Genomic DNA, 26,994 nt, shown 5'->3' on the forward strand with positions numbered 1-26,994 from the left:
GAGTGCTACCTCCTTTATTAGACTAGACAAAGATAGTAGCAAATTTAAAATTGAGAAAGGAGTTCGACAAGGAGACACAATATCTCCGAAGCTGTTTACTGCTGCCCTTGAGGAAGCTTTCAGAAGATTAGACTGGTCGCAGAAAGGAGTCAATGTGAACGGAGAGTACCTAAACCATTTACGATTTGCAGATGACATTGTGGTTATAAGCCACGATCCCAAAGAATTAGAGGAAAATCTTAATCAGTTATGCACAGTTAGTAAGGATTTTGGACTAAAGATGAATATGGCTAAAACAAAAGTAATGATGAACAAGTATGCCACGGAAAGGGAAATAATGATTGAAGGAGCAGTAATTGAAAAGGTGGAGTCATATACTTATCTGGGACAAGTTATTAGCTGTAATAATGATAAATGGCTGGAAGTCAAGAGAAGAATAAACTTTGGATGGATAGCATTCAGGAAATATAGTCACATACTGAAGAGCAATATCCCAGTTTGTCTGAAACGTAAAATAATGAATCAATGTATACTCCCCACCATGACTTATGGAAGTGAAACTTGGGCACTCACCAAAAGAATGGAAGAGAAGCTGAGAACTACACAGCGAAGAATGGAACGAATTATATTCGGAATCAGACTGTTAGATAAGAAGAGAAACACATGGATTAGGCAGCAAACTCAAGTAAAGGACATTCTTATCAAAACTAAAGAACTAAAATGGTCTTGGGCAGGATACATAGCTCGAAGACATGATGACAGATGGACTAAGAAAATAACAGAATGGTACCCAAGAGGAGCTAGAAGAAAATCTGGAACACAAAGGCGAAGATGGATAGATGAAATTCATGAGTTTTTGGGTAGTAAATGGATGGCCAGTGCTCAAAACAGAAGGAACTGGAAAGTTGCTGGAGAGGCCTTCATCCAGCAGTGGATTGAAAATGGCTGATGATGATGATGAAATATAGAAAACAACAATGGTCCCAGCACAGAATGGTGGGGGACTCCCCTAATAACATTAGTCCAAGAAGAGCAGTGTTCATTAATAACCACTTTCTGTCTTGGTATATAATAGCCACTGCTGCTAATGGGCCAGAAAAACCTAAAATCCAATCCATTCCATTCCTTTATCCATAGCAGTAACTTGTCCTTAATGCTACATTGCTCCAGTGTATACAGCAGTCTTTTATGTGCAACAGTATCAAAAGCCTTTCTGAAATCCAAGTATATGATATCAAAATTATTTTTTGCATCCAGTTTCTTGGTCATATCATAGTAACCTATCAGATTGATTAGACAAGATTGCCCTTTAACAAATCCTGTGACTGCAGTATAATTGCATTTCTGTCTAGGTGGTTCTGCATTACTTCTTTAACCAATGACTTCATTATTTTCCCTGGAACAGATGTTAAGCTGATAGATCTGTAATTACTCATATCACCTTGTGATCCCCTTTATGAATTGGGGATACATTCATACATCTCCAGTCAGTAAGGACCTCCTCTGAATCCAAAGATGCTCTCATAATTATGGATAAAGATTTGCTCACCTCCTTTGCTGCTTCCCTTAATATGATGGTTTTTTTTTTTTTTTTTTTATGTAAACCCCAAACACGAGAGATATTAGAACCTATAGTACTTAGTACCATGCTTGGGTTGGAGATTGAGAAGACGAAAGAAGATATTTGTTGACATTGGACTAAACTGTAATTTTCAGGAAATACGTATGAAGGAAGGTTGTTCCAGAAAACGGCAGTTGAATGAATAAACGAGGAAGATGAAAAGTTGGTTCTGTGAGTTTGAAGTTCGAGAGTAAATGAATGTTGGCTGGTGGCGGCACGTGTTCGGATTGTTTTGAAAGAGAGAGCGGGAATTATAGAAGCCAATTCAGAAGAACAGTGCCCATGGAAGTATCTGTAGAAGAGGCATGCAGCAGAAACAGTACGTCTATGAGACAACGAGTGGAGAGACTCTGTTAGAGATGAATCATTAATTAACCTAACTGCCCTCTTCTGAATGGAATCAAGAAGCCTGAGAGAGTTTTTGGGGACACCACCCCAGATGTGGGAACAATATTCCATGGCAGGGCGAATTTGCGATTTATACAGAGTGAGCAGCTGTTTGGAAGAAAAGTAATGCCGAGAGCGAAAGAGAAAACCAAGTTTTTTAGATGCAGAAGAAGCAATATTTGTAATGTGCTTGTGCCAAGAGAGATTAGAAGTCAGGGTAATCCCCAAAAGAGATATATCATTTTGCCTAGAAATCGGAGTGTCACTAAAGATAAGCATAGGAGCAGAAGAATCCTTTTTGCGAGATATAAGACAAGACTGAGTTTTAGAAGGGTTGAAATCGACTAAGTTGTCTTTGTCCCACTGTAGAAATACCTGAAGATCGACATTTAAGGAATTGGTACCAGATTTTCGAGAAGTTGAAGCTGATTGAGCAGGACAAGGTTTTTCAAAATGAAAAGTGGAATGCAATGTGCTATCATTGGGAAAACTATGGATAGGATTTCCAGTCAATGGAAGAAGGTCATTAATATACAAGAGGAAAAGAGTGGGGGAAAGAACTGAACCTTGGGGAACACCGGCATTAGTGGAGAAGTTAGAAGACAGAGACCCATCTACCATCACCCTCAGTTAGCGATCAGAGAGAAAACTGGATAACCAATTACTAAAAACAGTTGGCAAACCATAAGATGGAAGCTTGTTTAGAAGATCTTTATGCCAAACACGATTGAAAGCCTTTGAGATGTCAAGAGCAACTACTTGTGTTTCACCGAACCTTTCTATTGAATTTGTCCATAAATGGGTAACATAAGCCAGAATATCACCAGTGGATCGACACTGACGGAATCCATACTGGCGATCGTTGATCAGATGGAAGGGAAGGTTTCTAGGTAGTTTAAGAGTTAGCGGTTAATTGATTTCTCCATTACTTTAGAAAGAGTAGAAGTAATTGCCATAGGACGATAATTGGATGGGAGGGATTTGTCACCCATTTTAAGAACTGGCTGGATATGAGCAAATTTTCAAGCAGAAGGAAAAACACCTTTGGAATAAGAAAGTGAAAAAAGGCGGCAAAGAATAGGAGTAAGTTCAGGAGCCCAGGTTTTGAGAACAAGTGGAGAAATACCATCGGGACCTGGAGCTTTCTTAGCATCAAGATTTGTCAAAATCCTTCTGACATCCTTTTGACGGAAGACCACAGGAGGCATTGAATGGAGCGTGTTGGGAATGGTGGGAGGTGTTTTACCAAGATCATTAATACATGAGTTGGAAGAAAAATGGGATGCTAGCAGGTCAGCTTTATCCGTAGTTGAAGTGACAACAGAACCATCTGGTTTGATCGAGGTGGGAGCAGAGATGGGCAAAAGTTGCGGCCAATAGCTTTGGCAAGAGACCAGAATGCTCAGATACCATTAGAGCAGGAAGCAAGTTTTCTACTCTTAGCCTGTTCAAACTCTAGTTTGGACTGATTAATAACTGCTTTGCAATTGTTGCAAGCTTTGATGTAGGCAGAAAATGAAACTGAAGAATTGGAAACAAGCCAATTACGATATGCAACATTCTTCTCTTGAACAGCCTTAGCACATTTATTGGAAAACCAAAGTTTAGATAAAGGATGAGATTTTAAAGTGGAGTGTGGGATAAAGGATTCCATTCCTGCACGAATAATTTCACTCACACGATCTGAGCAAAGAAAAGAAGTCTCGCATGTCATCCCATTTTGCATTCTTGTAATACCAAAAAACACGAGGTTGGGAATAGCCATGAGATAAAGGTTCCATTGGAGAAGAGACAATCACCAAGTTGTGATCTGAAGTGCCTAAATGGAGCTCTCACTTTGACCGTGTACTTAGATGGGTTGTTTGTGAGAAAAAGATCAAGCGTATTGGCTGTATGATTAGGATTGTCTGGTAATCTTGTAGGTAAATGAACAATCTGTGCAAGCTCATTAGTAATTACAAAAGCCTCAGTATCTCGACCAGCTGGGTCGGTGTGACTAGAAAATGGAAGCCAGCTGGAGTTGTGAACATTAAAATCACCAAGGAAAATTACCTCACTGTTAGGAAAGTTGGACTGGAGAAAGTCAAGTCTCAAAGAGAGGAAGTCAAAGAGCTCCAAGTGATTAGTGGAGTTGAGAGATCAGTAGAGACAACAGATGAATTTGACCGAGGTAGAGAGATTTTAAGCCAGAGAAGATCAAAGAGAGGTGATTCCAAATTGCCAAGTCTCTGACAGGGAATATCAGAATGAACATATGCACAAGTACCACCTTTGAGGCGAAAGGAATCATACAGTGAATAATTTGGGCATCTGAGATGAGCAGTAGTTGAATCAACCGATAACTGAGGTTCTGTTAGAAAAAGTACATTGGGTTTGGCAGACTGCAAGTGGAAATGGACATCGTTGAGATTAGAATTGAGACCATGTATATTTGTGAAATGAATTAGGAAGTGCTTGGGAGGTTTAGATCTTTTCGCAGATAAGCTTGCTCTATTAGTTTGACAATTCATGGTGTATTCAATAGTAAGAAAAAGTGGGTGGGACATGCTGTATGAAGTAATGAAATTTTTGGATATGGCGTACATGTGGTAAGAATATACCCAGATCCTTGACATAACGTGGCCTCGACAATGCTCCCCGCATACACACTACTCGGACTCCCTCCAGTCACTATCTGGCAGAGTAGAGGTAGCAAGATTATACACTAGCTGGTCCGGAAGTCTCCTAAAGAGTTACCAATAGGTTCGGTCTGGTGTACTAACTAGCGGTCGGCCTGCGAATACCATTTTAGAGCTGTACCCTCGAAATGTAAGGAATATTGGATCTTGCCACGATGTTCATCATAACCTCAAAAGTCATCAATCATACTGCATGATGGAAGAGATAGGGAAGGGTTGACCGGAACTTAGCTCTAGAGACTAAACATGGGTTCCACCACTTCAAGCCTCCAATAAGCAAAGTGGTGGTATTTCACCGGTTGATGAGAGTCATCTACCACCTAGTACTGCCTGGTAACATAGAGGGTCGGCGTTCCTCCATGTGGTGTGGGCGCCACACCTCGACCCCTGCTTACGTTGGTTCACACCTGGGTGGTCACCCACCATGTACTTGTGCATGGAGATTATACCCAGGATTACTAACAGTCCCACCATCGTGAAGGTGCAAGCAGAGGATTTGGCTGTTACAGACCGTCAGGACTTCGCCGAAATTGGGTCCACTTGACTTGAGTGTCACCCGAATATCAGTTCCATCAGCGTTTTAGACTCCCAGGTAGGAAGTACAGCTTGTCTGGCATATCTGAGAAAATGTCTGTGACAACCTCTAAGACCTAGATTGGATATATCTCATCTGCCCAAGGTGCCTTTTTTTATGTTCAGCTTTAAATATTTGTCTTCAACTTTCCTTTCAGTTATCACAAAGTAATTTAGCTCCCTGTTGTAGTTTGATATCTATATCTAAAATATCTATTTAATTTGTTAGCTACATGAGCAGGGTCATTCAACAGTTACCCAATTGACATCAAGCTGCCCAATGTGATTCATCTCCTTCCTTCTGCTGTTAATATAAGCAAGACGTCTTTTTTGCTTTTCTTGGCATTCTTCGCTAGAGACATCTCATAATCTGTCTTAGCTTGCCTAACTTCCTTTGTGACTTGATTACAGGCTAATTTTTATCTACTATTGGTTTGTGTATCACCTGATAATTTATATGCATCCTATGCACTTTTCTTCTCTGCCACGTGTCTCAATAGTTCATCTGACATCTAGCATTAGTAGAGGCATATGATGCAAGAAAGCAAGCTTATGCAGCATCAGCCAAAAAAAAAAAAAAAAAAATCCCACTTCCACTTCACCCCTCCATTCCTTCGAAATACCTGTCCAGCTGAGCCTTAAATTTATTTAGGTTATCAACTTCCACGACAAGGGATGGAAGTCTGTTCCACCTACCAACTACCCACTGGCTAAAGGCAAATTTCCGCACATCTGTCCTACATCTGTATTTCCTCAATTTGAATTTATGCCCCCTCAGGTGATTATTCTGAGCAAGAGGAAGAATCCCATCAGCATTGAGCATGCTCAAATCATTCAAGGCTTTATACACCTCTATCAGATCACCTTGCTGGTGTCTAGTCTCCAGACACTGTAATTTGCAAAACTTAAGCCTTTCTTCGTAAGAGTACCCCTTTGTTCCATTCACTAATCTTGTTGCCCTTCTCTGTACTAGTTCCAGCAGTTCTACATCCTTCTTGAAATGAAGCCTCCAGACTTGTATACAGTACTCATGGTGTGGCCTGACCATTGCCTTATACAAGGGAATAATCACCTCCTTATCCCTGCTAGAAAAATTCCTGTATATCATTGACAAGACACCATGAGCTACTCTTGCACACGTCTGTACTGCTCAGAGAACTTCATATCTGCCTGCACAATTACCCCCAGGTCCTTTTCATTCTCTACCACTGTCAGTGTAGTACCACAGAGTTGATATGTTGCTCTGGGGTTGCTGTTTCCCATATGTCATACTTTGCATTTGTCAACGTTAAACTTCATTTGCCACCTCTCAGCCCATCTGCTCAACCTTTCCAGATCCTGTTGCAACAGCATAGTGTCAGTAGCATCCCTGACAACCCTGCCAGCCTTTGTATCGTCTGCAAACTTGGACATTAATCTTGATATACCATCATCAATATCATTTATAAATACAGAAAACAATAATGGACCCAACACTGAACCCTGAGGGACTCCACTAATAACATTAGTCCAAGATGAGCAGTGTCCATTGATTACCACTCTCTATCTTCTTCCCCTCAACAATCCATTTACATCTAAGCCTTGAACAGTATTTCTTCGTAGATATGAAAAGCCAGGCTTCTTTGATTACTTCCCTGAATGCTTCCCATTTAGAATTTGCTGTTGGTGAAATAATCAGTTGGTCCCACTGCAGAGAATTTAAAAACTGTCTAAGATCACTGTAGTTACCTTTACAAAAGCAAAAGTCTTCCCCTTTACTCTTGGCAGTAGTTATGTCTTTAATTAAATTCCACGTTAGTACACTGTGATCGCTGCCACCCAGTAGGTCTTTTACCCGCAAATTTTTAATGCATGTAGAATCGCTGCTAATAACCAAATCAAGAGTAAGCACAGGCCACTCTGAGAAAATTCTACTGTGTGAGCCATGCAGATTCTCTCCAGGGACAAATTGATTAACAAGGTTCTCAACGTGTACAACGTAATTTAAGTGGAGTGTAGGGTTTTTTTTTTTAATCTGTTATTGGAATGAGTTTTTTCCCACATATATCTATCTTTCAAGAAATTAAATTATAATAACATTAATTATCATTATAATCTTAATGATAATTACAATTTATACTATTTTAATCTTAATAATTATAATTGTGTTTTTATTACAGTTTTGAACTGAATTTGATGTGCAGTAAATGTAGTCTATTTGGAGATATGTATTTGCAAAATATTTCTAGTTAATATAGTAATAATATTTAAAATATTTCTAGTTAATATAGTAATAATATTTAAAATATTTCTTGTTAATGCAATGTAATTATTTCCAGTTAATCAACTATACATCTCTTTTTGTGTTATGTGCCCATTTATTTATCGCCATATCCAAGTGTTTAACAATTAGATATCATTCATTCAAGCTTTAATATGATTTTATTTTGTTGCTTATTACAGGTTGGTTTTTGCTTATTACAGGTTGGTTTTACTCTCTTTTTTGACCTTGAAGTAATGTTCAAGATATGGTGCCTAGGGTTCCATAGTTACTACAGAAGGTCTCTCCATAAATTTGAACTTTTATTGTCATTAGGAACAACGCTTCACATAATTCCTGAGCTTTTCATGACTGAATTAGCATATTTTCAGGTAAAAATTGCATGACGAATGATAATGTAATATAAATGTTATAATAATATATAATTGTATTTTACTCTGATATGCCTTACTGTAACTATGATTGTAGATCCCTCGTATTACTAGATGTCAGTGTTATTTGATCACTGTTTGCAGGTTTAAACACTTATGATGTTTATCAAAATCTAAATAAGATGGATTTAATTGTTCTTTATTCAAGGTTTGTAGGATTTCATTTGAATTCACCTTCATTCAGTGTTCAAAACAGACTCCTGTTTGGAAATCAGATTTACTGTATGATCAATCCTGAGAATTCAGAAATCGTGGTCTTCTCATTAAAGCAGCAGCCAACAAAAATCTATCCAGCCCTCAATGGAGCCTCCATCCCGCTTATCCAACATCACATTGACCTAGGAATCAGATTTGACCCAAAACTTCTTTTCGGCCAGCATGTAGACATACTCCTCACAAAAGCCTCCAGACTGAGATGGATATGTAAGCAACATCTGCACTATGTAACAGACAAATCCATCATGGTGAGATGCATTTCAACAATAGTATATCTGCTACTTCTCTATGCTGCAAAGATTTGGGCATCTGCATCTCCCTCTACCACCAAACCAATTTTCTCATCCGAGTATTAGCTTCTCAAGTGGATGTGCCACAAACTTAGCCTGCCTCCCCTGCTCTGGACCACCACTTTGGCCAATGCACTTAACATCCCAAGGCTCATGTCACTCATTTATGAAAGGAGGCTCATCACAACAGTCAAACTCGTAACTGGTCTCACTGTGCATGGATAATTCCAGTAGCACATCTACAAGCAATTCCCCAGCTATGCTCTCAGCAAAGACGCCTTCATCTATCAGACCGGTTTCTTCCTCAGCAGATGCTGTCTCGAATCCAGGACTTGATGTCGACTTCGACGAGTTCTGTTGAGATTGACAATATAAGAAAAGAATACTCAGTGGGGTGGCCAAGGCTACTACTACTACTATTATAATATGAGTCTTGAGCAATGTATATTCTTAACTCAACCAACTATGTACATATTTATGCACTTCAATGTATATCCTTATAGTATGTATTTTGAAAAAAATGGTTGTACACTCACTTAATGTTCTATATATGTAGTATACTCGAGTTATTTCTCCATTTGCCTGTACTTTATTTTATTTATTTATTATTCTGTTATTTATTTATGTATGTTTGGCTTTTTGAGCAATAATGTCTCTGTAGTATATTGTTAACCCCTGGCCACTGCCTTGATGGGCTGTTGCAACTACTATTATGTAAATTATCATTCTAAGTGTTGCAATAAAGATTCTTCTTCTTATGATTATTATTTTAAGTTACCAGGTCTGCAAAAGAACCTCTGATTCAGAAGTTCAGTAAAGGTAAAGAAAGCCAACAAGAAACTTCGGTAAACTTATACTGGGTAAACTCGTTTCCCACTACTGCAGTTTCTCCCTTCATTCTCGGTAAACAGATGGTGTGTGTTATCGGTAGTGGCAGTAGAAGTCAATAACAATGTATTAATTAGTTTTTTTCTCATTATTAAAAGCCTGTGGTTCTCGTGTTGGCTTTCTTTACCTTAGCCAGAAATTCATGTTCTTGTATGTATTATAATAATGCAAAATATGCACAGTTTTCTGTTTATATTCATGACAGTTATATGGCAAGAGTATAAACAACTTCATTGGCATGACAATTACACTGGTATACCATTAATAGCAGATCATATTTTTTATGGTGGCATGTAGCCCAAACCAATATATGTAATTCAAATAGTCATAAACTTATACAACACTTCAGTTTATATGAATTTGAAGATTCAAAAATATATTTTTTGAATGAACAAATTACTTTAATAATAATCTTTATTAACTGTTATATAAACTTATGGTTTTGCTTAGTTTTTGTGTATACAGCAGAACCTCAAATTTTTCAACATTGGAACTTAGCCTTTACCAGATTTTTGAAAATTTCACATGCAGTCAAAATGTCCCGAGGATAGAACTAATACTTGGGAAATGATGAAGCTTACGGATTATTTGGATGGTTCTCTTTTGAACTTTTGAAGTAATCACTTTGAAACCATATACACTGATTCCAACTTTTCTGGAAGCATTCTACATAAAAAAAAAAGAAAACGAAATTTCTATTAGTTCGTGTGTTGCATTCTGAATAACTTCCTCGGGCATTGAAAATTTGTGACCTCTCAATGGACTTTAAGCTTGGGGAAAAAAGTGTGTAGTGGTATTTGTCATAATGATTCAAGCACAAATTCCCTGAAGCCCACTTTTCTAGCCATTTTCACCAAGCAACATCATGCAATCACCATAGAACTGTTTTATTGTTTTAAAGCAATAATTCTCAGACACTTCAATTTGACCATGTAGGGCAAATTCATAATGAACAATGCCTTGTGAGTAAAAAAAAACACCATGTGTACCCTATATGTACAAAAGATGTTTTTTTTTACGTGAAAACATCCTTGGCTTGGACGAGGTTAAAGGGGTTTAGCATTAGCATTAGCATTAGTAGAGGCATTTGATGCAAGAAAGCAAGCTTATGCAGCATCAGCCAAAAAAAAAAAGAAAAAAAAAAAGTAACATAAATAAATAAAAAATAACCACTTCCACTTCACCCCTCTGTTCGTTCGAAATACCTGTCCAGCTGAGCCTTAAACTTATTTAGGCTATCAACTTCCACGACAAGGGATGGAAGTCTTTTCCACCTACCAACCACCCGCTGGCTAAAGGCAAATTTCCGCACATCTATCCTACATCTGTCTTTCCTCAATTTGAATTTATGCCCTCTCAGGTGATTATTCTCAGCAAGAGGAAGAATCCCATCAGCATTGAGCATGCTCAAACCATTCAAGGCTTTGTACACCTCTATCAGATCACCTCGCTGGTGCCTAGTTTCCAGACACTGTAATTCGCAAAACTTAAGCCTTTCTTCGTAAGAGCACCCCTTCGTCCCATTCACCAATCTTGTTGCCCTTCTCTGTACTCGTTCCAGCAGCTCTACATCCTTCTTGAAATGAGGCCTCCAGGCCTGTATACAGTACTCTAGGTGTGGCCTGACCATTGCCTTATACAAGGGAATAATCACCTCCTTATCCCTGCTAGAAAAATTCCTATATATCATTGACAATACACCATGAGCTACTCTTGCAGCCCGTCTGCACTGCTCAGAGAACTTCATATCTGCCTGCACAACCACCCCCAGGTCCCTTTCATTCTCTACCACTGTCAGTGTAGTACCACAGAGTTGATACGTTGCTCTGGGGTTGCTGTTTCCCATTTACATTTGACAATGTTAAACTTCATTTGCCACCTCTCAGCCCATCTGCTCAACCTTTCCAAATCCTGTTGCAGCAGCATAGTGTCAGTAGTGTCCTTGACAACCCTGCCAACCTTCGTATCGTCTGCAAACTTGGATATTAAGCCTGATATACCATCATCAATATCATTTATAAATACAGAAAACAATAAAGGACCAAATACTGAACCCTGAGGGACTCCACTAATAACATTAGTCCACAACGAGCAGTGTCCATTGATTACCACTCTCTGTCTTCTCCCCCTCAACCACCCCTTTATCCATAGCAGCAATTTGCCTCCAATGCCACACTGCTCCAATTTGTGCAGCAGTCTTCCATGTGCAACAGTATCAAAAGCCTTTCTAAGATCCAAGTATATAATATCAAAGTTATTCCCTGCATCCAGTTCTTTTGTGACTGCATCATAGTATCCAATCAAATTGGTCAGGCAAGACTTCCCCTTAACAAAACCATGCTGTGTCCTAGCTATAACTGAAGTCTTGTCTAGATGATCCTGCAGTGCTTCTTTAACCAGTGCCTCCATTAATTTTCCGGGAACAGAAGTTAAACTCACAGGTCTATAATTACTTGTGTCAGCCTTTGATCCTCCTTTGTGAATTGGTCACATTTGCACATCTCCAGTCCATGGGTACCTCCCCTGAGTCCAAGGAAGCTCTCATAATTATGGCTAAGGGTTTGCTTACTTCCTTTGCTGCCTCCTTTAATATAACTGGATAGATCCCATCCACCCCAGGTGCCTTTCTTGTGTTTATCTTCAACAATTTCTCCTCCACTTTGCTCTCAGTTATTACAAGATTCTCTAGCTTACTGCTAGAGTTGAATACACCTCTGGCATTCCCCTCGCTGAATAACTCCTCATGTGTGAATGTCGATGCAAAATATTCATTTAGTTTGTTAGCTACCTGAGCAGGGTCATCAACAGTTGACCCATCGATATCAAGTGGACCAATCTGATTCATCCCCTTCCTTCTAGAGTTTACATAAGTAAAGAACTCTTTGCTGTTTTTCTTCGCATCCCTTGCCAAGGATCTCTCATTAGCATTAGCATTAGCATTAGTAGAGGCATTTGATGCAAGAAAGCAAGCTTATGCAGCATCAGCCAAAAAAAAAAAAAAAACCCACTTCCACTTCACCCCTCTGTTCGTTCAAAATACCTGTCCAGCTGAGCCTTAAACTTATTTAGGCTATCAACCTCCACCACAAGGGATGGAAGTCTGTTCCACCAACCAACCACCCGCTGGCTAAAGGCAAATTTCCGCACGTCTATCCTACATCTGTCTTTCCTCAATTTGAATTTATGCCCTCTCAGGTGATTTTTCTGAGCTAGAGGAAGAATCCCATCAGCATTGAGCATGCTTAAACCATTCAAGGCTTTATACACCTTTAGTATGAAAAGAATCCGAACACGGTTAACATTTTAAAGCATTTATTTTTTTTCGACAGTTTCATGAATTTGAGGTTTCAATACATGTTCAATAGGTAATTTACTTACAATGGGTTTGTGATAGCTAAAATATGATGCATACACTTAAGATTGTAAAGAGTGTAAATGTCTTTGAAACACAGCATCAATTATAGTTCCATGATGAGTAGTCAATACAGATCTAGAAGTATTTAACATTAGCCCAAATTTATATTCTAAGAAATCAGTGAAAGGTTTGGATTGAGTATCTGAAAAATTAACGTTGAAATCTCCACTAAGTATCATTGGTATTTGGTTGCATTTTTTGTGAGAAAATTGTTGTAACAATGCAACTTATTCAATCGTATAAAAAGTAAAACAAAATGGATAAATTCAATAATGTGTCAATAATAAATGTAAATGACTACCAACAATATTGTTTCAGCATCAGGAAGAAGGCATTCTAGCAGGTCCCTCAAAGTCAAAGCTGATTGTTGTAGTATACTCTGTCTAGCTGGTTCAGGAATAAATTGAAAATCCTCAGGTAATTAATTTGAATTCAAATCTTCTGTATCAATATCTTCAGGAAGTTCTTGAATATAATTTCATGATGTCAATGGTCCAGCTTCTTGATGAGAAGCCGATGTAGAAGGTTGAAGTTGATCAGAATCTCGAGAAGCAGATTTTATTAAACTTTGCATTTTTTTTTTTTTTTTGTTCTCTATGTTTTTGAACTTGTTCTTTTGTCGACATGGGAAGCTTCTTTGGTGGCTTTGAAGCTTTTATTCTTGCATACTTCTCTCGATTTCACTCAGCTAGAGTTTTAGCCATCTTCGAAATGCTTTTATAGGTATTTTATAATTCAATAGTTAGCGAAATCCATTTGTAGACTAGTATCATGTCATAACCAAAAACTACTGCAAGAAGTTATTGTTTGTTGAAGTGATTGTTTTATTGTTTCATTCTTGAATCAAAGCTGTTTAAATTTTAAGCAATGAAATGGTCTTGTGTGAAAGAATATTCTTTAATAAAATCTGCAGATTTTATTATTAAAGTTCTGCATTTTTTCGTTGTTCCATGTTTTTGAACTCGTTCATTTTCAACACGAGAGGCTTCTTCGATGGCTTTGAAGCTTTTGTTCTTGCAGAATATTACTACCCTTACTCTAGAGAATCAACGTTAGTGACTGAGTTAGCGGCCTTTAGGAAGTGACGTCATTTCTGTAATTTAGTATGAACTTATTCTACTGAATCAACTACTAACCCTGCCGAATCAACATTAGTGACTGAATTAGTCGCCAAACATCATTTTTTTTATTTTTTTTTTTTTCCATTTATTAATACACACAGTATACATACATTCATATATATATATATATATATATATATATATACACAAAACTTACATAGATTTATATACAATTATATATATGTTTACATCATCCAGGGCAGGTATGATGGTGGCTCCAGGGCAGTAGCCTGTCTTCACCTTTGTTCTCCGTGTTGGTGTAGAAACTATAGGCCACTTCGCCACTAGGGAGCACTGAACACCTGGGCAGCTGCTGCCTGGTGCTCGTCCAGGACAAGATGAAACCGGCCTGGGTATACTGTCCTATATGTGCTTATGTGCACAAAATCCTGCACCCACCGGAGGTAGTGCAATATCGGTGGGTGAGTCACTAACCATCATGTGGACATGTGTTGTGTCTTATGTACAGCGGCACCTAAACTCCACCATGTACACTGTGATGAGTACAGAGCTCTGTGAAATGGCCAGATACAAGTATGGTGCTATGTCTGCGAAGTGTGTGTCTTGTTCTGTTGTTGTGTTGTATCTGGCCACTTAGTTACTAGGGAGCAGCAATCACCAGGATGGCTGCTCCCCAGTACCTGTCCATACCATGAGGGGGGTGGGCCACAACAATACGCGCACTGTCAAACGAAAGTTACAAGGTAAGAATCCCGCATCCACTGTAGGAAAAATCAATTCCAGTAGATGCCAGCAAATCCCAGAGCCCAACCCAGTGGTACCAGCAGATAAATAATAAAAAAAATAATAATAAAAATAAAATTTAAAAATAAAATAATAATAATAATAAAGAAAAATAAATAAATCGAATAAAAAATAATAATTAAAAAAATAAAATTAAAAAATAAAATAATAATAATAATAAAGAAAAATAAATAAATCGAATAAAAAATAATAATAAAAAAATAAAATTAAAAAATAAAATAATAATAATAATAAAGAAAAAAAATAAATCAAATAAAAAAAATAATAAAAAAATAAAAATAAAAATAAGAATAATAAATAAAATCCTAAGATTCCTTACATTTCGAGGGTACAGCTCTAAAACGGTGTTTGTAGGCGGGCCGCTAGTTAGTACACCAGGCCAAACCTATTGTAACTCTCTAGGAGGCTTCCGGATCAGCTAGTGTATAATCTTGCTACCTCTACTCTGCCAGGTAGTGACTGGAGGGAGTCCGAGTAGTGTGTATATGGGGAGCATTGTTGAGGCCACGTTATGTCAAGGATCTGGGTATATTCTTACCATGTGTATGCCATATCCAAAAATTTCATTACTTCATACAGCATGTCCCACCCACTTTTTCTTACAATTGAATACACCATGAATTGAATACACAATACTGTGTGATGGATGGGGCTTAAAGGGGAGCAGGCATTCCGTGTATTATCAGACACTCAGTCTAAAACACTGATGGATCCAATATCTTTCTATTTTAGAAGATTTAGGAGAAGTCCAGTTGGCCTGCCTCCTTGAAATCCACTCATGCATACCCTATTGGTAAGCCCTGTTATGTCACTTTGGTGGCAACGAATGTGTAAAGTGGTTCTCTTCAAGACCAAACCCTCCAGAAAATTATTAAATATGACAACACTTTAAGACTCAGTGGCTAATGAGAGTTATCCCCATAGGGTTGTCAAAGGTGTGTTGGTTAATATTATTGTGAAAAGTGATGAATTTGGTTGCTAATTAATTAATTTAATAGTGTTAATGTTTGACAGATTGTAGTTTGTTTCTTTAAACTAAAGTTGGGTCATATTCACGCTCTCTGTTAATTTTTTTATAAATCACAGAGAATATTTAGATTTGTTATACAAGTAAAAAATTTGTGCCCAATGAGAGAAATTATTCTGTTGAATTTAAATATTTAACTTTGATATATAGATGCTAATTATTAGTTAATTATAAGTTGATATACCTTCTAATGATTTTCTTAAATAAATTATTAAATTTATGACAAATGCCTTCAGTCTCGTAGTGAATAAGCCTTCAGTCTCGTGAAAAGTGACAAATGCCTTCAGTCTCGTAGTAAATTAACTAAAAACAAAGCTTATTGATTTAGAGACTCTCCTTTCAACCTGTATGTTTTAATGTATGGCATACACTGAACCACATGGACTGAAAGGAAAATATTATAAATAAATAAGCTTTGCTTTTAATTAATTTAATTTTGATTTTAATATAAATCAAAATTTGTGATGCTTCATTTATTTTTCATTTTTTTAATTTTCTCATTTGGATCTATTGCATTGGATTTATATTGTCACTGACTTTTTTGACCATTGGTAAATATATACAGATTTCAACTTTATATAAATATCATGACACTTCAGTTTGGTATTCATATAATTTTGTTCTCCAGTTTGTCCTTTCCCTATTATAATCTCACATGTGTTGATATGAGCAAAATTTTATTACTGGCACAATATGACTTTTGCTTTCTGAAGTGATTTTAAATTTGCTAGGAGTTATAAAGGACTTCCATTAATTAAGCAGATATTCTTAATTAACCATGGAGATTAAAAAGATGAGAGCAAAATCTTTGCTGTCATATTTTTAATTAACTACTTTAATAAAAAGTTTTGAAATTCATTTTGCTACTACTTTATATAAAAATACTGCTTATTATTAAAATTGACCCAGCTAGGAGTGGCTGGATTTCTTTCTATGCTGTGATTTTCAGTGGCATAAGTCTTGGTACAGGGAGTTGTCACCTACAATAGTCATAGGCCATAGTTGTTAGTGAAGGCATTTGGTGACCCACCATTACGTTAGTACCTTTCATTGTGCCATTCACATGCACTATCCCAGAGAACTTTCATTATTCTGGCATGATTCCTTAGTCCACAGGATCATCCCCTCTTGCCTCCAGCAGATCATTTCTAGGATGTGATGGGACATATATTAACCTCTGTGCCTTGGCGAGCTCAAACTGCTGCCCATCTCAAATACAATCACGGAAGTCATGGAGAGTTGTCCCACCAGGTGGCATTCATCTCCATTTTGACTTGCTGCCATAATGGGGCTATATGCAATATTGATGTTGCTTGTGGTATCATTTAGGCCAAATGGTGAAAGGAAGCAGACTTTTTTTTTTCGCATTATCTAAAAAATAAAATGATAAGAAAATAACAGAATATTCGTACTGTTTTGTTCTGGGAGTGAATTTTTTTCCTTTTGACTTATAAACGTAATTGTTTTTTTTCCTTATATGGATCCAATGCAAAATTTTAGCAAATTTTACAGACTTTTAGGTGGACCAATTTCAACGATGAGCAATATGTATTATTGTATTATTGCTAATAGATATCTTAAGAAATTTCACTGTCTTATCTTTCAGGTATTAAGAATTGTAAGATTGATTAAAGCATCTCCAGTATTAGAAGATTTTGTATACAAAGTGAGTTTTATAAAAATGCAAAAATTGTCAGTGTTAAAATTTGATTGTTGTCAGTGTTGTATTTTAATAATAAAATAAATATTCTGTTTATACTCCGGGATGACAACCAAGTCAGTAGAGTTTACAATAAATCGTCAATACAAATATTTATCGTATTTAGTAGTCACGGGCTTGAACCCTGGTCCACTCAAGGAATGCGTACTATGCACTCTCACTCCTGACCACTTGGCTATGTCAAGCCTAATGTTAACATTGATGGTAGTTTTTATAACTTTGATATCCAAATCTATAATCTTGATATGTACTTGGTTTAATTCAATGAATACAGCTGAATTAAATATTTCATAAAGGCTAGTTTATAGTGAAACTTCATTATTTAACCAGAGTTAATTTTTCTCTTTAGTTGAATTTGACATAGAGTAAAAAAATGTGTGGAGATCCTAATCTCGAAACTTTATTAGACAGTTGGACAGACAACTTGAGTAGTCAAGACCTGCTAATTTTCGTAAAATCGGACAAATGCTAATTATTTATTGTAATTTTTCCTTGTAGAGGATCTACGATCTCATTATGGATTTAAAATAAACTTTGTGGATTTTTTTTTTTTTTTTTTTTTTTTTTTTTTTCAAAGGATAGTATAGGCTATTTTTGGATGATTAGCATTTGTCCGATTTTACGAAAATTAGCAGGTCTTGACTACTCAATTTGTCTGTCCAACTGTTTAGTTGAATTTCTGAAATAAATTTTTATGTAAGATATATTATTAAGGTTTACTTAAGTTGCATAATCAATATATCCCCTAATACCTTTTCATTATTGAACCATGTAGTGATTTCCTCTTAAATGTCGGATAGATGTGCGGATGTCGGATAGATGTGCGGAAATTCGCCTTTAGCCAGCGGGCAGTTGGTTTGTGGAATAGACTTCCATCGCTTGTTGTTGAAGTTGATAGCCTAAACAAATTTAAGGCTCAGCTGGACAGGTATTTCGAACGAATTGAGGGGTGAAATGGGAGTAGTGGTTGTTTTTTTTTTTTTTTTTTTCTTTTTTTTTGGCTGATGCTGAATAAGCTTGCTTTCTTGCATCATATGCCTCTACTAATGCTAATGCTAATGCTAAATCCTCCCTAGTCAATTTTAAAAATGTTAAAAGCAGTTAAAAGGATGTGGGAATTAACTATTAAATTAAGTTAAATTAATTAATAACATTTAACTACATTTTGAAAGCAACAATTAGTTTATTTATCCTTTAACATTAAGAAACTATTACATACAAAACATTCTGTATACTAAAGTATTACTTATTGTCTACTGTGTGTAATATAACTTTCAGTTGTATGTGTACTGTAAGCTTTATTACATTATTTTTATTTCAGTAAATTACCTTCAGATTACACAAATACTTCAAATTTGTATGTTTATAAAAAATTTTTTTTGTAAGATTTGTAAATATTTATAAGTATTATAAAAAATATTTGTAAGTATATTAATGTTATAATATTTGTAGGTATATTAGTATTATAATATTTGTAGGTATATTAGTATTATAATATTTGTAGGTATATTAGTATTATAATATTTGTATTATTTCTTAAATAGTATAATAATTAAGTATTATATATTTGTAAGTATATTTCTAAATATTTGTAAATTTGGTCCTTGAGGCTGTCACAGACATTCTCTCAAGAATGACAAGCTCGACTTGCTACCTGGAAGTCTAAAACACTGATGGAACTGATATTCAGGTCATCATCATCATCATCATCAGCCATTTTCAATCCACTGCAGGATGAAGGCCTCTCCAGCAACTTTCCAGTTGCTTCTGTTTTGAGCACTGGACATCCATTTACTACCCACAAACTCATGAATTTCATCTATCCATCTCCGCCTTTGTCTTCCAGGTTTTCTTCTAGCTCCTCTTGGGTACCATTCTGTTATTTTCTTAGTCCATCTGTCATCATGTCTTCGAGCTATGTGTCCTGCCCAAGACCATTTTAGTTCTTTAGTTTTGATAAGAATGTCCTTTACTTGAGTTTGTTGCCTAATCCATGTGTTTCTCTTCTTATCTAACAGTCTTATTCCCAATATGATTCGTTCCATTCTTCGCTGTGTGGTTCTCAGCTTCTCTTCCATTCTTTTGGTGAGTGCCCAAGTTTCACTTCCATAAGTCATGGTGGGGAGTATACATTGGTCCATTATTTTACGTTTCAGACAAACTGGGATATTGCTCTTCAGTATGTGACTATATTTCCTGAATGCTATCCATCCAAAATTTATTCTTCTCTTGACTTCCAGCCATTTATCATTATTACAGCTAATAACTTGTCCCAGATAAGTATATGACTCCACCTTTTCAATTACTGCTCCTTCAATCATTATGTCTCTTTCTGTGGCATACTTGTTCATCATTACTTTTGTTTTAGCCATATTCATCTTTAGTCCAAAATCCTTACTAGCTGTGCATAACTGATTAAGATTTTCCTCTAATTCTTTGGGATCATGGCTTATGACCACAATGTCATCTGCAAATCGCAAATGGTTTAGGTACTCTCCGTTCACATTGACTCCTTTCTGCGACCAGTCTAATCTTCTGAAAGCTTCCTCAAGGGCAGCAGTAAACAGCTTAGGAGATATTGTGTCTCCTTGTCGAACTCCTTTCTCAATTTTAAATTTCCTACTGTCTTTGTCTAGTCTAATAAAGGAGGTAGCACTCTCGTATATTTTCTTCAAAATCATAATATATGAGGTATCAATGCCTTGTCTTTCCAGTGCCCGAAACATTGCCTTATGCTGTATGGAGTCAAATGCCTTTTCATAATCCACAAATGCCAGGCATAATGGTGTTTTATATTCATTTGCTTTCTCCATTAGCTGTGATATTACATGAAGGTGATCCATAGTTGAGAATCCTGTCCTAAAGCCAGCTTGCTCTTTCGGTTGATTCTCATCCAGTATTCTTTCTAATCTGTTAGTAATGACCCTTGTGAACAACTTGTAGATGTGGGATAACAAGCTAATTGGTCTATAATTTCCAATTTATCTCCTTTCTTATGCAGCAAAACTATGATTGCATTATTCCACTGCTTAGGCGTCACACCTTTTCTAATGCACTTTGTGAAGAGCCTTGCCAGTTTTTGTGTTATGTCTCTTCCTCCCAATTTTAACAACTCTACAGTAACTTCATCTTCCCCCGGGGCTTTCTGATTCTTCATTTTCTTCAATGCATGTTCTACCTCATCAGGAAGAATATTGGGTATGTCGTATGTGTTGCTACTTTGCAATCCATCTTCCCCGCTGCTGGCATCATTCCCCTGCTCCTTGTATAATTCTCTATAGTAGTCTTCTGCTATTTGAATTATGCCTTCTCTGCTGTTTATAAGTACACCATCGCTATTCTTCAGTTTCAGTATCATTTGTCTTTCTGTATTACTGCTCATGGCTGCTGATTTAAATCCTTTGTTTTCCCTTAATGCTTGTTCTACTTTTCTTGTGTTAAATATTCTTATGTCCTCTCTGAGTCTCTTTCTAATGGCTTTGCATAACTCAGTATACTCAATTTTCTCCCTGTCAGTGTTTTTCTTGCTTTTCATTTGTCGTCTTCGGTTCATCATGACAAGTGTTTCTTGACTAATTTTTTCTTCTTTGGATTTCTTTTTCCCTATAGGTTTCTTGGGCTTTATCACTTTCAAAAAGTTGTAATATTCCTCGTCGATATCTTGGTCGTCAGCAGTCTGCAGAAGCTCATACTTGTTCTTAAGTTCCAGTACGTACTGCTTTTTCTTCTCTTCTGTTATCTCAAAGACCTTTGTATTATTTACTCAAGTCAGTTTTTTCCTTTCCTTTCCTACATCTATATCAAGTGTACATCTTACCATTCTGTGATCACTTCCAACATTTACCTTATTCAGGACGGTGACATCATTCACAATATATCTTCTATTAGTGAGGATGAAGTCGATTTCATTAGTAGTTAATCCATTTGGACTCTTCCATGTCCACTTTCTGTTCACCCTTTTCTTGAAAAAAGTGTTCATTACTGACAGTCCTTGAGATTCTGCAAATTCCACAAGTCTTTCACCTCTTTCATTTCTTTCACCAATTCCAAAATTTCCTATAGTTCCCCTTTCTGTGCTGTTTTGTCTTTTTCCAACCTTAGCATTGAAGTCTCCCATAATAATAGTGTGGTGGGTTTTCTGCTCATCTAGAAGACTCTCAATTTCAGTGTACATTTCTTCAACCTCTTCATCATTCAGGTCAAGCAGATTGAATTTTGGAAAGTCCAGTTGTTCTGTGACAACCATATCCTCTGCTTATACCTTCATCATGGTGGGACTGTTAGTGACCCTGGGCATAATCCCCATGTGCAAGTCCTGAAGTATGGCACCTGATATTCTGAAAATTACCACTAGGTGTGAACCAGTGTAAGTAGGGGTTGAGGTGGGGTGTCCACACCACCACCACATAGAAGAATGCCACCTCCCTGTGTTATTAGGCAATACTGGGTGGTAGATGACTCATCAAATGATTGAATACCACCACTTTGTTTAATAGAATACATAAAACCTATGACTTGAATTAGTATTAGTATTAGTATTAGTAACGGCCGCATGGTGCAAGAAAGCCTATGGCTTATGCTGCACCAGCCAAAAAAAAAAAAAAAAAAAAAATTAAAAAAAATAAATCCGAACAAAACAATGATAAAAACAAAAAAATAAAAATAAATAACTAAATAATAATAATTAATAAAATAAAAAATAAATAAAAAGGAAATTAAACCTATCATCCTATGTGCTTCCCTTACCCGAAAGTACTATCCAGATGACCTTTGAATTTCCCCAAACTGTCGGCCTCTACCACCCATGAAGGCAACTTATTCCAGTAATTTATAACTCGCTGGCTAAAATAGAACTTCCTGCAATCCAATCTAAACATTTCCCCCCGTAACTTGAATTTATGTCCCCTAGTTCTAGCATCATTTATAATCTTGAAAATTTTGTCCTCATTCATTTTACTGATGCCTCTCAGAGCCTTAAACACCTCAATCAAATCTTCTCTAAGGTGTCTAGTTTCCAAACTCTGCAACCCACATATTCGAAGTCTTTCTTCATAAGGACGCCCTTTTGCCGATCTCACCAGGCGAGTTACCCTTCTTTGCACCCTTTCAAGAAGCTCGATGTCTTTCTTCAGGTACGGTCTCCATACTTGAACACAGTATTCCAAGTGTGGTCTAACATAAGCCTTATATAATGGGATTATCACGTCCCTATCTCTACTTGCAAAAGTTCGATAGATCATTGATAGGACACCATGGGCCTTCCTTGCAACCTGTTTACAATGCTCAGAGAATTTCATGTCTGACCGTATCGTAACACCCAAGTCCCTTTCCTCCAGTACTGGCTTTAGTTGAACTCCACCAAGTGAATAAGTTTTTTTGGGATTACTGTTTCCCAGGTGTAATACCTTACACTTTGTTGGATTAAAGCACAGCTGCCATTTTTCTGACCATTCCTGAAGTCTATCTAGGTCTCTCTGAAGAAGCTCAGCTTGACAGTGATCATTAACTACTCTCCCAATTTTAACATCATCTGCAAATTTAGACATCACGCCCTCTATCCCTTCATCCATGTCGTTTATGAAAATTAAAAACAACAGTGGTCCTAATACTGATCCTTGGGGAACCCCACTTCTTACATCAACCCAATCTGAGGAATAGCCATTTATCACAACCCTCTGCCTCCTGCCCTGAAGCCATCCTTCTATCCATCTAAGGATTTTCCCAGTGATTCCAACCTGTTCCAGCTTATAAAGCAACCGCTCATGTGGGACTGAGTCAAAAGCTTTGCTGAAATCTAAATAAACAATGTCGAAATTATTCCCTAAATCCAGCTCGTGAGTGACCCTTTCGAAATAGCGAACCAGATTTGTTAAACATGATTTTCCCTTTACGAAACCATGCTGAGTATCCTTGAGAATTTCAATTCGATCCAAATGATCCTGAATTCCACCCTTGATCATTGCCTCCATAAAACCTATGTTTAGTCTCCAGAGCAAAGCTCCGGCAACTTCCCATCTCTTCCATCATGTAATATGATTGATGTCTCTTGAGGTTATGATGGGCATCATGGCAAGATCCAATCTTCCTTACATTTTGAGGGTACAGTTCTAAAACAGTGTTTGCAGGCTGGCCGATAGGTAGTCCACTGGACTGAACTTATTGGTAACTCTCTAGGAGGCATCTAGATCAGCTAGTGTATAATCTCACTGCCTCTACTGTGCCAGATAATGACTGGAGGGAGCCCAAGTAGCGTGTATGTGGGGGGGGGGGGCATTGTCGAGGCCATGTCAAGGAGCTAGGTATATTCTTACCATGTGTATGCCCTATCCAAAAATTTTATTACTCATACAGCATATCCCTCCTCCTTTTCTTACTACTGAATACATCATGAATAGTCAAACTAATAGAACAAACTTATCTGTGAAAAGAACTAAACCTCCCAAACACTTCCTCATTCATTTCACAAATATATGTGGTCTCAAGTTTCAATCTCAATGATGTCCATTTCCACTTACAGTTGGCCAAGCCCTGCTTACTTTTTCTGACAGAATCCCATTATTGGTTACTCTGCTACTACTCTTCTTAGTTGTCCTAATTATTCACTATATGATTCCTTTTGTTTTAAAGGTGGGACTTATATTAATATTAGTAATGGCCATATGGTGCAAGGAAACCTAAAGCTGCACCAGCCAAAGGAAAAAAAAAAAAAAAGAGTAAAATAATAATAAAAATAAAATAAATAAATAATAAAAGAAAAGGAACTAGACAACCTATGCATTTCTCTCCTCCCATAGGTATCTATCTGACCTTTGAATTTCCCCAAATTCAAAGGTTAGCTGGTCTTTCAAATTCTAAGGTAATTTTTAACTAAATCAAAATTTATAATCAAATTTATGATCAAAATTTATAATCAAAAGTGTTTCGAATTCAAAGGTAATTTCTAACTCACTGGCTAAAATAAAACTTCCTGCAATCCAGTCTAAACTTCTCCCCCTGTAACTTGAATTTATTGCCCTTAGTTCTAGAATCATTTATAACTGTGAAAATTTCATCCTCATTCGTTTTACTTTTGCTGCTCAGAGCCTTAAACACCTCAATCAAGTTTCCTCTAAGGTGCCTAGTTTCCAGGCTGTGCAACCCACATATTTGAAGTCTTTCCTCATATGGACGCCATTTGCCAATCTCACCAGGTGTGGTCTTTGTACCCTTTCAAGAAGCTTGATGTCTTTTTTTAGGTGCAGTCTCCATACTTGAACACAGTGTTCCAAGTGTGGTCTAACAACAGCCTTATATAAGGGAATTATGATGTCCTTATTTCTACTAGCAGATGTTCAGTAAATCATCAATAGGATGCCATGGGCATCCTATTGATGGGCATCCTGTTTACAATGCTCAGAGAACTTCATATCTGACCATATTGTAACTCCCAAGTTACTTTCTTCCCCTACTGACTTTAGTTCAACTCCACCAAGTGCAGGGCTGGCGAAAAACGGTAAGCTTGGTAAGCAGGGCATAGGAGCGCCAACGTCTAGGGAGCTGAAATTCAAAATTTTTATTATAATAATATTAAATTAAAGTATCTCAAGGGCACCAAATACATTTCTGCCTAGGGGTGGTGCCTGACCAAGTGTATAAGTCATTTTGAAACCCCAGGCGTAAGACCTTGCATTTTGCTAAATTAAAGCATAGTTGCCACTTTTCTGACCATTCCTGAAGTCTATCTAGATCACTCTGAAGAAGCTCTACTTGGCAGTGATCATTAACTATTCTGCTGATCTTTATACCATCCGCAAATATAGACATCGTGCCCTCTATCCCTTCATTGATGTCATTTAAGAAAATCAAAAACAACAGTGATCCCAGTACTGATCCTTGTGAATCCCACTTCTTACATTAACCCAATCTCAGGAATAACCATTTATCACAACCCTCTGTCTCCTCAGTCCAGTGATGCTCTCATAATTAGGCTTAATGGTTCAATGCACTCACTTGCCACCTCCCATAAAATTATAGGGTATATGCCGTCAACCCCAGGAGCCTTACTCACCTGTAGGCTCAAATGTTTTTTCATTAAATAATCATATGAAATTTCAATGTCATTAATTACATATTTTTAAAGTTCACTCTCATAATTTCTCATTGACATAAAGGGTTTTTCTTCTGTAAATATCGATGCAAAGTAACTGTTGGGTTCATCTGTGACGTCAGATGGGGTATCTAATACTATCTCACATCCATTACATAAGCGTCCAATCTGGTTTGTCCTTCTCTTCTTTGCATTTATATATGTAAAGATTTCCCTTATCTCCTCTCTTTGCCAGCGATTTCTCATAATATGCCTTTGCCAGCGATTTCTCATATATGCCTTTGCCAGCCTCATCTTTTCTGTGTCACTGTTACAGATCAATTTGTAGCTGTTATAGGTTTCAGTAATTCTGTGCTGTCTTTTTCTACTCAAGAAATCTGGAAACTTCATTATTAATCCAACTTGAAACCCTCCTCGTGAAGTATTTTTTTAATGGTATATATTCATTCAAGATTTCTGTGATTAATGTCTTAAAGGTATACCATAATTCAATTGTATTCACTCTCTGTAAGATATTTCCCCAGTTAATAGAGGGCATTTACCACCTTAACCCATCGTAATTTCCTTTTTACTGAATTGCTTGTGTATATGTCTGCTCTGATATTCCCTGTAATTTGATTAGTAATTTGGAATCTCTTCTTTTCAATCTTTGCTGACTTAAAATCTCTTTACTCCATTCTGTCAAATTCATCTGTAGCCTCTATCGTTCTCCAAACTCCACTGGTCAATTGAACTTTTTGATTTCCTTTCTTTGAAACTTGACTTTTTATGTTTCAATTTTCCTAACATTGGGGTAATCATATGGGGTAATCATATTACCCCAATGTTAGGAAAATCAAAAATATGGTTTTTGATTTTCTTGCTTATTTTAATGTTCACATCTCCAGCTGGCTTCTGTTTTCTAGTCACACAGACCCATCTGGTTGAGATGCTGAGGTTTTGCAATAACTAATGACCTCACTCAGATTGTTCATTTACCTGCCAGGATACAAGAAAATTCTAACAGAATTTCCAATGGAGCCTTGGAGAAGAGACCAACTTCTCCAATGGAGCCTTTCTCTCAGGGCCATTCTCAGCCTTATGTTGTCTGGCATTACAATAAAGTTAAATGGGATGATCTGCAATATTTCTGTTCTTATTTTCCTTAGTTGGATTACTGTTTTAAATCTTCTGCTGTCAATGTTTGCTCAGATTGTGTTAGTGAAATTATTCTTGAAGGGATGAAATCCTTTATTCTCCACTCCTTAAAATCTCCTCCTTTATCTAAACCTTGGTTTTCCATTAAATGTACTAAGACTGCATTGAATTCTCCAGGTTCATTTTCTACATAAACCAAAGATCACAACAATTGTAAAGCAGTTCAAACTAGATTTTGAACAGGCTGAAAATTTAAAAAAAAAACTTGCTTCTTGTCTAAATATCAGTCAAGCATTTTGGTCTCTTGCTAGAGCTGTTTGGCCACAACTTTTTCCCATCTATACTCCCACCTCTGTTAAAACCTGATGGTTCTATTGCC

General features: G+C 36.9%; 1 protein-coding gene across 1 annotated transcript in view; it reads left to right on the top strand.

Annotated features, from left to right (window-relative positions):
- The window catches only part of na (sodium leak channel non-selective protein na), a 605,671-nt gene that overhangs the window by 152,568 nt on the left and 426,109 nt on the right, over positions 1-26,994 (top strand). Inside the window, exons 11-12 of the mRNA XM_090376183.1 lie at positions 7,723-7,890; positions 17,279-17,338. Of these exons, the coding sequence (XP_090232309.1) occupies positions 7,723-7,890; positions 17,279-17,338 (228 nt within the window). The remainder of the gene's footprint in view (positions 1-7,722; positions 7,891-17,278; positions 17,339-26,994) is intronic.

Source organism: Mastigoproctus giganteus, chromosome 6 (genome assembly GCF_048544385.1).
Source record: "Mastigoproctus giganteus isolate SK-2022 chromosome 6, ASM4854438v1, whole genome shotgun sequence".
Classification (NCBI taxonomy): Eukaryota; Metazoa; Arthropoda; class Arachnida; order Uropygi; family Thelyphonidae; genus Mastigoproctus; species Mastigoproctus giganteus.